Source organism: Bombina bombina, chromosome 5, assembly GCF_027579735.1.
Source record: "Bombina bombina isolate aBomBom1 chromosome 5, aBomBom1.pri, whole genome shotgun sequence".
In the NCBI taxonomy this organism is placed as follows: domain Eukaryota; kingdom Metazoa; phylum Chordata; class Amphibia; order Anura; family Bombinatoridae; genus Bombina; species Bombina bombina.
In genome coordinates this window covers 369,205,011-369,221,111 of record NC_069503.1, presented here as the reverse complement: position 1 = coordinate 369,221,111, position 16,101 = coordinate 369,205,011, and the positions used below count along the sequence as shown (strand labels likewise).

General features: G+C 33.1%; 1 protein-coding gene across 2 annotated transcripts in view; it reads right to left on the bottom strand.

Moving 5' to 3' along the window:
* Positions 1-16,101, bottom strand: part of CREB5 (cAMP responsive element binding protein 5) — an 823,361-nt gene that overhangs the window by 22,221 nt on the left and 785,039 nt on the right. For both annotated transcript variants that reach the window (XM_053714186.1, XM_053714187.1), the window contains 2 exons: positions 5,263-5,589; positions 231-458 (listed from right to left, as the gene is read on the bottom strand). In XM_053714186.1, coding sequence (XP_053570161.1) covers positions 231-458; positions 5,263-5,589 — 555 coding nt within the window. The remainder of the gene's footprint in view (positions 1-230; positions 459-5,262; positions 5,590-16,101) is intronic.

The window sequence follows — 16,101 nt, the reverse complement described above, 5'->3', positions numbered from 1 at the left end:
CAAGTGTTTGAAAGAGAACCTTATAAGACCTAAATGTTTTCATAGAGTTCAATCTCAATATGAAATGTTTTTACAAGAAGTATCCCATCAATTAACAAGCACAGATTATGTCTGTGTTTTTATTATTAATCTCATGTATCTTGCTGTCCAAACAGGTTGTGTATGATTGCAATGTATAAAAAAATGCCCACTCTGTAAACAGTAGACCTCTCTCTCCGTACAGTACACACCTGAAGCTGCATGTTTGTCTGGGTGAGTTCCTCTGCTTTCTTTTCCAGTGACATCACCCAGACCTTCCTTTTCTGTCTGCACCGTGTGGCAGCTGCTCGGTTCCTTTCCAGAAATTTTCGCCTCCTCTCGTCTGGGTCCTCATCTACCACCCGCCTTCGACGTCCTCCCGAGGGCTGAGGAGGCTGTATTGTCTGAGTGGGCTGCATTTGCTGTGCTGCTGGTGAAAGCTGTGAAAAAATAAATAAAAATAAAATAATAATTTTTAAAAAATTATACAAATAATTAATATTAAATATTTTTAGTTTCAACTCTTAACCAAGATCAGTAAATGTGAAGAATTTTGACTTGATTGGTGAAATATACATCCTTTTGTTATTTATTAATCTATTTTTTAATTTAAACCTGGAAACAAAATCTCGTATTTGTGAATGACCAATCTATTCTTCAGCATTATCTAAATACTTAGCTATATATACAATATATAATACTATGGGGTTGATTCTAATTCCATTGAAAGAATTACCATATGAAATATCCAGAAGACAATGAATGAGTTAATGAAGCATATTCTACCCACATGTTTTCTTATAATAAAAATAAGAGATTTCTGTGGCTACACATAATAGTATCTCACTTGTTTTAGTATCTGTGCTTTTGTAAGCTACAACAAAGAGCATAGACAGTGGTCTATGGACCGTAAAATGTTAAGGAAGGCCTGTAATCAATCCATGTTGGTTATATTGTTATAGCTGAATGTTGTACAATTCCAAACAAATATTTTATGCTATTGTTCCATCATTTTGTAAATGGGGATCCCAATTTAGATAAATCATTAAGAATATTTTGGGGTTTCTTGATTCCGTATTTGTATTTACATGAAAATGTTTCATCAATTTGCTCAGTAAACAAAATGGAACACCCTCTTTTATAAAACAGCTTTATGACAATATAAGTGTAGTTTTATTCCATTCTATCCACTATGGGTTTTTAATAAATTTACAGATTTACTCAACACTATTTTTTAAAGAAATATAGAAAACATGAATTGCAAAACAATAATTTCAAAGTCCAGCTGCACAGTGTCCATTTCGACTTTATTTGTTATTATTATTATTATAATTTTGTTTGTATACTGCCGCAAAATTCTGTAGCGCTAGATTTTAAGTTAATCTATGTGCATTATAGATATTAAAGTTATTTGAGCATCTAAAAAATAGTGATTTAGAATTTATTATGGATTCTTTTGATTTTTAAACATAAGGTATATCTGCTGAATTTAATGTTTGGTGGGGTGTATATCTACCAACAAAGCTTTGGTGGGTGTCTTTATTAACCAGCATTAACCAATAAACAATATGTATAAATTAGCTATGCACAACCATTTTTTTTTGTAATATAAAAAAATAAAATAAACACTATAAACTATTTTTACTCTTTTTATGTATGTATATATATATATATATATATATATATATATATTTATTTTTTCTTGCTACATATTATTACTTTAATTGTTTCTGTAATTAGGTTATCTACTTTATTTTACTCAACGGAGAAGTAGTTTGTCAAATTTGTGTGTATTTTATTTTTGCAATAAACAAATTTATAAAATACATCTTTACTGCTTTTTTACTGTCAAAATTTAATTTACACAATAGGTAGCATAACATTGTACTTGGAAGTTGAATGCACATTTGTTCTCAAGTCAAACCGTGCTATTTTGGTGATTGAGACTACTAAAAAAAATCCTTATTGGTGGACACACACATGTCTCCAATAACATAAAAATAGTAAGTGGTTTTATTTAAAACAGGGCACTCTAAGGTTGTTGACCTACATCCCTATATAAAATAATGCCCTAGTTTGAACAGATGGCTCCATAACTTTCAATGTGCTCCTAAGTTTCCAGAAAAGTTTTCCTTAAAAGTACATTAAAGGGACATGAAACCCAAAAAATTTATTTCATGATTCAAATAGAGAATATAATTGTAAACAACTTTCCAATTTACTTCTATTATTTAATTTGCTTCCTTCTTTTGTTATGCTTTGCTGAAAGGTTTATCTAGACAAGCTCATGAGCATCAGAGAACCTATATTCTAGCTGCTGATTGTTGGCTGCATATATATACTGACTGTGATTGGCTCAACCATGTGTTCAGTTAGAAACCAGTAGTGCATTGCTGCTCCTTCAACAAATGATACCAAGAGATTGAAACAAATTAGATAATAGAAGTAAATTAAAAAGTTGTTTACAATTGTATTATCTATCTGAATCATGAATTAAAAAAATTGGGTTTCATGTCCCTTTAACAACTTTTTTCTTTTTTGTAAAAATGTTGCTTTAGCCCATGCACGTAAAAGGCCAAAAAGCAAAAAAAATTGGGTTTCATGTCCCTTTAATAACTTTTTTCTTTTGTGCAAAAATGTTGCTTTAGCCCATGCACGTAAAAGGCCAAAAAGCAAAAAAAATTGGGTTTCATGTCCCTTTAATAACTTTTTTCTTTTGTGCAAAAATGTTGCTTTAGCCCATGCACGTAAAAGGCCAAAAAGCAAAAAAAATTGGGTTTCATGTCCCTTTAATAACTTTTTTCTTTTGTGTAAAAATGTTGCTTTAGCCCATGCACGTAAGAGGCCAAAAAGCAAATTCTGTAACACACAAATGCTGCAAATCAAATAGCTGGTTGAGGCAATTTGCAACATTCTGAAAACCTAGGTTACAGATTGTGCTCTTTGGCCTCTCCGAGTATGAGACAAAGAACAACTTTTACAGAAAAACAAGTAGTGTTTAATGTAATAAGCTCAGCCCTTCTTGGCCAGATACAAATAGCATTTGTCAGACGCATATTCCGCAGAATAGTCTAATTATGTATATTATGTTTGCCATTACTTTTAATTTTTTCCCCAGCAACAATAAAACAGTTTGTAAAAGTACAGCACTAATGCATAAAAAATGAAATTAATAATAACATTGGATGAATATATCTTGAATATAAGATATAAATGCCTTATTGCTTTATTAAGCTTCTAGATAAAATTGTTTTGAATGATTTAAAAAATAAATTATACGTGTTTATGAGGAATATGTTATTAAAAAATAAAGCAGCAGTGTACATCAATAAATAAAAAAAAACTCATGCTGTGAATATTTGTTGGCGAACCTGTTTACTTGAGGGCTGCACCTGTAGCGCCAGGTCTGATTTTTTTATCTTTTTTGTAATGAGGTCTACAAATGAATAGGCTCGAAGTTCACATTTTACCATTTCAGCATTGCTGTCACATAAAAGACAGACTGTTAATTGAACGTATATAGCCACTTTTTGAGACTTCAGAAGTCTGTAATTTATGTGTCTGCAGCCTTGTTTTTAACACATCTGCCTTTTCCGTCTGACTAGAATTTCATCCAAAAAAAAGCTTTCCTTCTCCACATATTTACCACACAGATGAGTATTTATAAGGTTAATTTAAACACTTTTTTTTCTTTACATTTATAGAACATCGCACTACCAGACAACAAAAAGCTTCCCAGTAGCTGGGCTGCACAAGACATGAAGAAAGCATGCTTATATTTTCACTCAGTGCTTACTTAAAGGAAAATAACGTAATTGCTGTCTCTTGACGTCAAAAAAGGAATTACTCATTAATTAAACTGTTTGGCTGTGAACAATTTATAGTGTTGTGGAGCGATGGTACAAATAAAATGTAACAATGTACATTTAATAAAGAGTATTGTTTTTTTTCCCCTCATTTTCTTGTTGTCCCCTTATCTTTATCATGAACTCATTGTCCAACAGTTCCACAGGTTATCACTAGATGGATGTTCTATGCTCTGAGTTTATGAAAAGCTGTTAGTAGTAAGTAAATTACCAAAAAACAAAATGGGTAAAAGGACAAATAACGTTCATCAAGAATGCTATTGTACAGCTTTGTATAATATTGTTCTAAATGGCCATAAACCTTCTTGTCACCATGATAATTAAAATGAACATTTGTGCAAACATGGTTGGATTTGTATCAAAATTAGCAATGTACTTTAAAGATTCTAATTTATCTGACTGAAAACGTTTGCAGTTTATTTTGGATATTGTTGAATTTCTGTTATAGGAACTACATTTTCCCTGAATAATGAAAACAGTTGTAATTCCAGATAAATATGAGTTTTACATGATTTAGGTAAATTGTCTAATAAATGGTACATAGCTGCCCAATGAGATAATCAAACAAAAATATTAGCTCTCAAAAATGTGTACCCCTGCTTAACCTGCACAGTCACAAGTAATTATTTATTGCAGGTAAGCAATAAAGTATTAAGAGTAAGGTGCCTGTGAAGATTACATATTTGCCCTGGTTATATGTACTATGCAGGGTATGCATTAAAGGGACAGTAAAGTCATAATTAGACATGCATGAACCTGACAGAGCATGCAATTTTAAACAACTTTCCAATTTACTTTTGTTATCAAATTAGCTTTGTTCTCTTGGTATCTTTTATTGAAGAGTAAACCTAGGAAGGCTCATAAGAGTTCAGGAGTGTGCACGTGTCTAGTACTCTATGGCAGCAGTGTTTTGCAACATTATTTGTAGCATTGTTATACAATGTTGCAAAACACTGCTGCCATAGAGTACTAAAGATACGTGCACACTCCTAAACTCTTTTGAGCCTACCTAGTTTTACTCTTTATTGAAAGATACCAAAAAAACTAAGCAAATTTGATAACAGGAGTAAATTGGAAAGTTGTTTATAATTGCATGTTCCATCTAAATCACGAAAGTTTAATTTTGACTTTACTGTCCTTTTAACCAACCACATATTTTTATAGTCAATTACTATGTATTTCTTGTCTGATTCTCCAGACATCAAATAACCAAGACCCATTATCCAGTAACATTAAGGAAGCCAATAGTGCTTACATTTGTACAAGAGTATGGTGGGTCCTTTTATGTGTTATGTCCTAGGCTGTAACCTACTTGGCCTTATGACCTTAAGGATCAAAACATTACAATGCTTTATAGTCCTCAAAAATACAAACCTACCTGTGCTTGTCCTCCAGTGTGCAGAGGAGGATGTGGAGACGTCTGGTGGTGTGACGGATGTGGGTGAAGGTGTGAGTGGGAGTGATGATGAGGGTGACCTTGTTGGTGGTGAGGCTGAGAATGAGGATGGTGTGCCGGATGCTGGTGCTGCTGATGAGAGTACGTATGGTGCTGTGGCAGGTTTTGGTGCTGATGTGGGTGTGAATGCATATGATGATGTGGCGTCTGGTCCTGTCTGGAGTTCATCATATCCATCATGTGTCCCATTGAATTCATATTTCCGTTTGATATGGCTCCTGGATGATGTGATAAAGCTGCCTTTAGTCTCTGAAAAAAGGGAAACACAAAATAAATGTCATCAATCAAAGTTGAGAGTAGATTAAAATATAGATAAATATACAAGCCAATACTTTCCTGTGAAAAAAATAAATTCTCAGGATTCTTTACATTCAAAAAATGAACACAAAGGGATTTGCTTGAGGGTCTATGAGCAATTTAGTAAGTGCACAAATATGAACTCTGGATTAATTACATTTTGTATTTAAAAGGATATTAAACAGCATGATATTGTAAAATAAAGGTCCAGAATACGAGTGGAGTGCAAATGTTTGCACGCAAGCAATAAGAGGTTTATCGCCGGTGTTTCAGCTCGTTGGGCTTATCGCTTGTATTACGAGTTGAAAGTAAACCTGATCGCTTAAGCGTAATCACGATTTTAGCTAGAATGATTACCGTGGCCTCAGAGCTTTGCTTAAAGGGACACTGAAACCACATTTTTTTTCTTTTGTGATTCATATAGAGCATGCAATTTTAAGCAACTTTCTAATTTACTCCTATTATCAAATGTTCTTCATTCTCTTGGTATTTTTATTTGAAAAGCAAGAATGTAAGTTTAGATGCCGGCCCATTTTTTATGAACAACCTGGGTTGTCCTTGCTGATTGGTGGATAAATTAATCCACCAATAAACAAGTACTGTCCAGGGTTCTAGACTTTCTTTTTCAAATAAAGATAGCAAGAGAATGAAGAAAATTTGATAACAGGAGTAAATTAGAAAGTTGCTTAAAATTGCATGCTCTATCTGAATCACGAAAGAAAAAATTTGGGTTCAGTGTCCCTTTAACTGTTTTGCAAAACAAAAAAGTGTCACAAAACACATCAAAAATACATTACAAAGTACAGTTACACTCATAATAACACTTTCTAATAAAAATTATTAAAACCAAATATTTCACACAAAAGTTATAAGGGCTCAAAGATATGAGGTCTCAGGTGTTAGAAAAACAAAGGCAGGCAAAGGGCTTTAACATTGAGATACATACATATACATGTCTAAAGATGGATATGTATGCACATATACAGGGAGTGCAGAATTATTAGGCAAATGAGTATTTTGACCACATCATCCTCTTTATGCATGTTGTCTTACTCCAAGCTGTATAGGCTCGAAAGCCTACTACCAATTAAGCATATTAGGTGATGTGCATCTCTGTAATGAGAAGGGGTGTGGTCTAATGACATCAACACCCTATATCAGGTGTGCATAATTATTAGGCAACTTCCTTTCCTTTTGCAAAATGGGTCAAAAGAAGGACTTGACAGGCTCAGAAAAGTCAAAAATAGTGAGATATCTTGCAGAGGGATGCAGCACTCTTAAAATTGCAAAGCTTCTGAAGCGTGATCATCGAACAATCAAGCGTTTCATTCAAAATAGTCAACAGGGTCGCAAGAAGCGTGTGGAAAAACCAAGGCGCAAAATAACTGCCCATGAACTGAAAAAAGTCAAGCGTGCAGCTGCCAAGATGCCACTTGCCACCAGTTTGGCCATATTTCAACATCACTGGAGTGCCCAAAAGCACAAGGTGTGCAATACTCAGAGACATGGCCAAGGTAAGAAAGGCTGAAAGACGACCACCACTGAACAAGATACACAAGCTGAAATGTCAAGACTGGGCCAAGAAATATCTCAAGACTGATTTTTCTAAGGTTTTATGGACTGATGAAATGAGAGTGAGTCTTGATGGGCCAGATGGATGGGCCCGTGGCTGGATTGGTAAAGGGCAGAGAGCTCCAGTCCGACTCAGACGCCAGCATGGTGGAGGTGGAGTACTGGTTTGGGCTGGTATCATCAAAGATGAGCTTGTGGGGCCTTTTCGGGTTGAGGATGGAGTCAAGCTCAACTCCCAGTCCTACTGCCAGTTTCTGGAAGACACCTTCTTCAAGCAGTGGTACAGGAAGAAGTCTGCATCCTTCAAGAAAAACATGATTTTCATGCAGGACAATGCTCCATCACACGCGTCCAAGTACTCCACAGCGTGGCTGGCAAGAAAGGGTATAAAAGAAGAAAATCTAATGACATGACCTCCTTGTTCACCTGATCTGAACCCCATTGAGAACCTGTGGTCCATCATCAAATGTGAGATTTACAAGGAGGGAAAACAGTACACCTCTCTGAACAGTGTCTGGGAGGCTGTGGTTGCTGCTGCACACAATGTTGATGGTGAACAGATCAAAACACTGACAGAATCCATGGATGGCAGGCTTTTGAGTGTCCTTGCAAAGAAAGGTGGCTATATTGGTCACTGATTTGTTTTTGTTTTGTTTTTGAATGTCAGAAATGTATATTTGTGAATGTTGAGATGTTATATTGGTTTCACTGGTAAAAATAAATAATTGAAATGGGTATATATTTGTTTTTTGTTAAGTTGCCTAATAATTATGCACAGTAATAGTCACCTGCACACACAGATATCCCCCTAAAATAGCTATAACTAAAAACAAACTAAAAACTAATTCCAAAACTATTCAGCTTTGATATTAATGAGTTTTTTGGGTTCATTGAGAACATGGTTGTTGTTCAATAATAAAATTAATCCTCAAAAATACAACTTGCCTAATAATTCTGCACTCCCTGTATATACGTCTTTATATGTGTACTTATGTATTTATATGTGAATGTGTGTATATACAGACCTATATACACATATAAAAAGATACATACATTTGTAAATACACACAGTTTACTTTCAACTCATAATATGAGCGCAATCCGACAAGTGCAGAAAGCTTACTTCTAGCGCAGTAAATGCTTGAGAAGGAGGGTTAATTAGCACTCCACTTGTAACCTGGCCCAAAATGTTTAATTACGTGTAGTGAAAAACTTTGCAATATTTATTTTATTCCCTTTTCATAGTAACATAGTAGATGAGGTTGAAAGAAGACAGGAGTCCATCGAGTTCAATTTATACAGATTTACTCTAAAGAAGCTGACAATTGAATTTACATCAAACAATCAGAAAGCTGACCCATTTAACACAAGCAATCCTCCTAAGCCATTAGGTAAGATGTTGCACAATTTTATTCTCTTACCTTTAAAAACCATTTACATTGCTAGAGATTAAATCTCCTTTCTCTAGAGCTAAACTTGTGACCTTGTGTCACAAACAAATGCCCTGGAATAAACAGCTCTTCTGCAACTCTGTATATGGGCCTTGAAAATAAATATATAAAGTAATCACCTATCAAGCACCTTTCTTCTGGAGTAAACGGACCTAATTTAGCTGACCTCTCTTCAGAGTTTAAATCTTACATTCCCCTAATTCATTTTGTAGCCCTTCTCTTTTTCTAATTCTGCAATGTCACTTTTTAAAATTTGTCCCCATAACTGCACTCCACACTCAAGGTGAGGTCTTACCAGGTATTCTTTGTTTTCTAAAGTTCACTGAATTTCTATAAAGTAACTGGGGCCACAACATTTGAACCTAAGTTTATTTTGTCTTTCTCCTGCTGTGGACAATAAGGGAAATACATAAAAAAGGCAAAAAAAGACTTGCATCAAGGCTGCTTGAAACACATGATTTTTAATTATTTAACACAGTTTCCACACAGCCATGTTTGTGCAGCCTTTTTTATCACCTGGTTTATATCTATTACTGACTGTCTAAAGCAGATGAGAGGTAAATAGAGAACATTACTTTATAGAAACTAAAACTTTTTTGAGCAACTAATATAATTGTAAAAATTAAATCTACATATTATTCTCATCTTTACTTTGAATACATAATTTTTAGTATGTGCATACTGTTAAATATCTTTTTAAGGAGTGTCTGCCAAGTACCAATCACCACAAAAGTGGAAATGAAAACTTTTTTAGTTTTTTAAAACATCTTTAAAAACATCTAAAGGAAATGACTAGCAAAGGCTGCAGTTGGTATTTGACATGGAGAAAGACTGAAGTGCCCATGTGAACATATTTGAGTCATTTTTCTTTTTAGTTTTCAAGATCTAAACTTTCCAGATATCAGACTGTTGCATTTTCAGATGCATGCACTTTTTAAAACAGGAAATCAGGGATTTGTCTGCAAACACAACATTTCAAGGATGGATGCACATGCAGTACAAGCTTATTCAACTTAATTGTATCTGCACAATAGATAAATGGTTTATATGCAGATTGTTCTGTTTAGAAATAAGATGAACCTAACCTGTCTTGTTTTATTTTTTACAATGTAAAGGATTAACTTCTGTAAAGTTGCAATTGACCAATACTGGCAAAACTTACAATCTGACTAAACACACATTATTGAAATTTAGTTTAAATGCCCTATATGTTCCCTAAAAAGTCAACTCATTAGTATTAAGTTAGTATTACGTCTACGTCAATCAAAATATACTATTTTAAAACGTATTTTAGAAATAAGTTTATATGAATAGTGTTAGCATAAACAAATACTTAGGAAAGTTAATTTACCCTGACAGCTCATTTCTGAACACATTTTACTTGTGTGGAATGCAACTAATGACTATTTTCTATGTGTAATCATTGGTAAATGGAAAACTTCCATGAAAACTATTTAGAGGCATGATCGATTTTGATAGAGTAAGTGTTAACGGGTATGTAATATCAACGAGGGAATATTATATTATATTTTACACTAATTTTGAAATTGTGTTTAAGCTGAAAATCAAAATGATGATAAACTCTACCCTTTAAAAAAACAGATCTGGAATGTTAGTGATATTTTAGATGGAGTTTAATATATCAGTTGTAATGAAGATGCGCTATAACTTATGTTTTAATGTAGATATGAAATTCATATACCCCGCAATCCGCCGTCCACTTCCAAAGTAAATTTTTCTGTGAGCTAATTGTCTGATTAGCGCTCTCCCCGTAAGGCAATTTTGTTGTAGCTAGAGCGCTGATTTAACAACAATTAAACAGTTAGCTCACAGAAAATGTTACTTTTTAAGTGAGCTGCCAGAGCGCGGGGTATTTGAATTTCAAATCTATATCAAAAAGTATATTATAGCGCATCTTCATTACAACTGATGAATTAAACTCCATCTAAAATATCACTAACATTCCGGATCTGATTTCATAAAGGGGAGAGTTTACCATCACTTTAATTAATAACGCACGATAATAAACTAATTGCTAAAGAGATAGTTCAATATATTATTATTATTATTTTTATCATTAATATTTACATTAATATTTAGATTTTAAAATGTGATTTGTATTATTTATTTATTTGCAGTTCAATTTAGGAAGAACTGATTTTTCAATTTTTAGTTAAAAATATAATGTTTTGTACTAATACAAAACAATAAAAAAAAGTTTGAAAACAAAAAAGGGTTGTGCTGTTCTTCAAGACAATAAAAAAAAAATCATATGTGAACAATACTACAGTAACAGAGGATTTAGGCCCTGAACATGTTTTGTTACAATGCTAAAAGATGCAATCACATAATGGCCACAAATCAGCATTTTCACAAACAAGTCTTGATAAAGTGCTTCTCTAAACCATTCCTGAGATCTTTGCTGCAGTATAGAAGGTCATTCAGTGCTATCTAGAGATTTATCAGAGAACTACTGTGTAACTTCATTTTGCACAGCCTATGTTTATGAAACATAACCTGAAAGTGAACCAGCGCCTGGAAAATCCTAATCTGCAAATTGACTGATTACGGATCTTTCAACATGCTCCATATGTTCAATATTACATTAAATTAATGACTTCAAATTACATTGATACATTTTGCCAAAACCAGAGTTGCGCCTTGCTTATTTAATACGGGAGAGTAACAGACAGAAGATATGCTGCACTGTTTTTTTTATTTGTAAATATGTAATATTAAAGAACAGACCACTCTATGGTCCTAAAAAAAGTGTATTGTAATATGCGGATACCTTTTAGGGAAACATCTGAATATTTTTCTTCAATGAGGTACAGGACATTTGAAAACACTAAGGATTGTTTTTAAAGGGACATGAAACCCAGTTTTTTTCTTTCATAATTCAGAAACCATTTTTAAATTTACTTCTAATGTCTAATTTTCTTCATTATTTTGATATCCTTGGTTGAAACATATATCTAAAATCTAAATATGCTCAGTAGCTGCTGATTGGTGACTGCATATAGATGCCTTGTGTTATTGGTTCACCCATGTGCATTGCTATTTCTTCAACAAAAGATACCTAAGAATGAAGAAAATTAGATAATAGAAGTAAATTGGAATATTGTTTAAAATTGTATTCTCTATCTGAATCATGAAAGAAAATGTTGGGGTTTCATGTACCTTTAAAGGAGGAAAAAAACAATTTTCCATTGACAAACTACGACTAACTTGCTTGAACAGCAGCAGCCCCCCCTGAAATGAAGGGCATTTGAAAATACTGAGGCCCCTGTAGTTATGCCCTTGTCTGATTACAAGCAAAACAGTAAAATTAGTCCTAGGAACTTTAGTTTTTGAGTTATGCTATATTATTATTTATGCAAATATATGCTAACTAGCATGGCAGTTTATTATTTCCAAGAAAGGTGGCAACTAGGGATGGGCGAATATGCAACATTAAATAAAACGAAACATATTTTAACACATTTGTTCATTTGTTTCAAATGTTTGTACAACATTCTAACATTCCTTTCATGGAATAGTATTTCTAACGCTTTCTTTAAATGTAATATTCTATTAAAATGTTTCTAATAATTCCACTTGAATTATGCAATATTCTAATTTGAAAAAAAAAATATCAATATATTTGTAAAAGTATCTCTAATGCTCTCTTTAAATGTAATATTCGAAAAATGCAATATTCAAATTAGAAACATTCTAATTTGTATCTATTATGTAGCAATTTAGTAAATTCTCTACCACATGAACTATTTAACTCCTTAATAGTTGAATTTTTCGAATGCGGATATTAGATCTAATTAGAAACATTTGAAAACAAAAGTAACATTCGAAAACCGGAAATAAAATTTGATTACCGAATTTTAATAGATTTTCCTTCTTATCAACATTCAATTGTCCAAAACAAATGTCCACAGGACTATTCATCCTACCAAATTATACATTCAGCACATTCCCCCATCCCTAGAGGCACCCCCCCCAGTAGCCACCAATAACCGCTTAGCTCATAGTAGTGTCTTCTTACACCCAAGCCTAACTATGTATGCTTTTCAGCAAAGGATACCAAGGGGTCAATTTATTATTGGCTGAATTGGGCCAATTCACCCTGTTTCCATGCTCGCCGGAAACAGGAGTTAAGGAGCAGCGATCTATAGACTGCTGCTCCTTAACTCATACGCCACCTCTGAGGCTGCGTACAGCAATCCGCACAATCTTATATGATCGGGCTGATTGACACCCCCTGCTAGCGGCCAATTGGCCGTGAATCTGTAGGGGGCGGTATTGCACAAGCAGTTCACTAGAATATGACAGCGTATGCTGTCCGCATTCAGCGATATCTGGTGGACATGATATACTACAGCATATCATGTCCGCCAAACTTTAATAAATTGACCCCCAAGAGAGCAAAGTAAATGTGATAACAGCAGTAAATTGAAAACTCTTCTAAAACCTGAATGCTCTGTTTGAACCAGGAAGTTTAATTTCGACTGTAATGTTTCCTTTAATTTTCGTTACTGTTAACCTCTTCAGTAATTTGTGGCTAGACAGTGCTATTTATTTATTTGGCCCCAAAGTATCATGGCTGGTACGTCTGCAGCCCAGCACAATTGATACAATATGTTTAGGCTTTAGATAATAGGAAGAAAAATGTATGTAGGTATTTAAAACACCTTTATTTGTAGACTGTATATTGCCCATAAAAAGCTAACAATATTCTTGTTACTAAAATATCAGATAACTTGTAGTTAAGTTTCAATGCATCTGTTCAGTATCTTAACCATTGGGTACATGAGTCTTGTGTCAGAATTCATTTACAAATTATTTAAATTAGATTTTTTAGCCCATTCCGGTACAAGGTAAAACACCAATGAAGATGTAAAAACCCCAATGTAAGACTGGTGGTGCTAAAGAAATAAATATCTATTTCTATTTTTTAAATACAAAGGGAAAAGGTTTCTATTAAAAAAAACAAAAAAAAACATCTGGTTCTTCTTTGTAAGATGGATGATACACTTAAATTGATGAACAGTGATACAGAAATTAACAGCAGAGTATATATATATATATATATATATATATATACATATATATAAATATATATCTTAAAACATATTACAAATGAGTTAAGAGACTTGCAAAAACAGTATTAGACCCCAAACTAAATAACCTTTGTTTTATGATTTATCAATGATCTTTATAGAATACTGAATTGTAATCTAATGCCTGATTAAAAAATCATATGCATTGATAGGATGTCACATTGACTTTCATATAAAATATTTAATAAACATAATAAATAAAATCAATCTGCCATCCTAATTTATTTTATCTGTTTTCTCTCCCTTTAATTCACCAAAGTGAATTATAATTTTCCACTCCCACCGGAGGGATTTGAATGCACCTCTGAATTCTGGAGTATGTGGTAGTTTTGCCTGAGCTTTTCTGTACGTAGGGCAACAAGACACTATAATTCACATGTGCTTCTTAGAACAGTACACAAGTTCATTTACATTTGGCCACACTTTCAGGTTGCTTTCAAAAAGTGTATGTATGCAGACATTTTCAGTACAGAGTTTAAGAGATTCTGTCAATATATATTATGCAAATTTAATTTAATGCCCCTTTTGAGATTATTGTCAATACTATAAATATTAATGAAAATATGGAAGAGTATACTTAACTATGTATGTTTGTATATCACACACAACACACAAGCACACACACATATATATTAATATATAGTGCTATATCACTGTATATGCACAGGGCTTCCTAAAAGCAACACGCAATAGGCATATTCTGTTAAAGATAAAAAGCCTCTTATTTCTGTACTGAAAATCCTTATGAACTTTAAAGGAGAATTTGTAATATAAAAAGCCAGTTCCATTGGATTATAACATATCCTAGTGTATGGGAAATTCTACAAAAAATAATATTTTATATACTTTATTCCTGAGGTAAAAAATGGAAATAAGATGGTACCATCAAGCTGAAGAGCCCACTTCCTGTATTTGGGTGGAGACTTTTATTGGTGACCATACAGTTACAGATGCAATAAACTACATGTATTAAATTCAAAAAATTTAAATAGTACAGAAAGGCTGACATGCAGCTGGTCTTAGTCAAAGGGAGGTCACCAGCATAAGGTCTGCCTAGTTAGAAACTCCCTGTTCATAATCCCCAGAGGAGTGGGTGGGCCAGCTGCCTTGGATTTGAATTCATGTTTAATAAAAATGTTATCTACCTCACCCAATCTCATAAGTACTGCAATCACTCAGTTTATTTTTTTTCTGTATGTGTATATGCAGATATATATATATATATATATATATATATATATATATATATATATATACACACACACACACACAATACTTGAGGCAGAAAGTGTGTAATTTCATAAGATAATTAAAAAAAAAATATGCAAAATTCTTGAAAAACAAGAATACATTTTTTCATATACAGAAACCCCATAACCAAGCAATATTTAGGCTAATAAGAGAAAATCTAAGTTTTTATAAAATAATTTGTTAAAACTGAGAATCTTGAAAGGAAATATTTTCTAAGATTTAATTTGAATAAAAATATGGTGTTTTAGTCATGAAGAACAGCTCTATCACAGCAGTATGTGAAATCTCATATTATTTCTAATGTAGTATTTCTGTTAATTAAAAACATTCACAAAACCATCAGCATTTTTTTATATTTGTGAGTTCAATCATTTAAACTGTTTATATCTTGCAAAACCCATCAAGGGTAAAGTAAACTGTTTGCATTTAGTGCACTAGCCTGGGAATTCACATTATTTGTTTTAATTGCAAAAAGCTGTTCAATTTAAGTGAAGAAAAAAAATGTAATGATGTAGAGAGTAAATGCACTTTGGTTTATTTCAAGTCACACTGGGACTATATGGTAAAGTGATAAATTATATTTTTTATGTCTGCTTTCTTGGCTTCTAATATGTGCAATTTGTAGGTTTCACAAAAAATGCAATAAAATTATAAAAAATATGTTTAGTTACTTGCACTACACTGAATTGGCAAGAAAAACTCCCATTAATAGGTTCATGGTTATGATAAAAATATAAAATGCAAGCGAAAAATAGTGTCCATTATTAAATCGGTGTCTATGAAAAGATAATGGTTTGACTTCCTGTAATATGTACTGCAGACCGCTCATGGATGTTTGATAAAATAATGGTATCCTAAGTGTTGGTTAACAACACACATACAACACAGAGTTGCTAATGAGACCTTGTTTGCTGGTCACAGTCTAGCCATAGGTAGGGTGACCATATTGCCGCTTTAAAAAGGGACACATAGGAAAAATGCATATGTCAGGGCTGTTTTCAGAGCTGTTTAAAGAAATGCTTTGTTTAGAAACCCTGACATATGTATTTTTCATATGTGTCCTTTTTTAAAGTGGC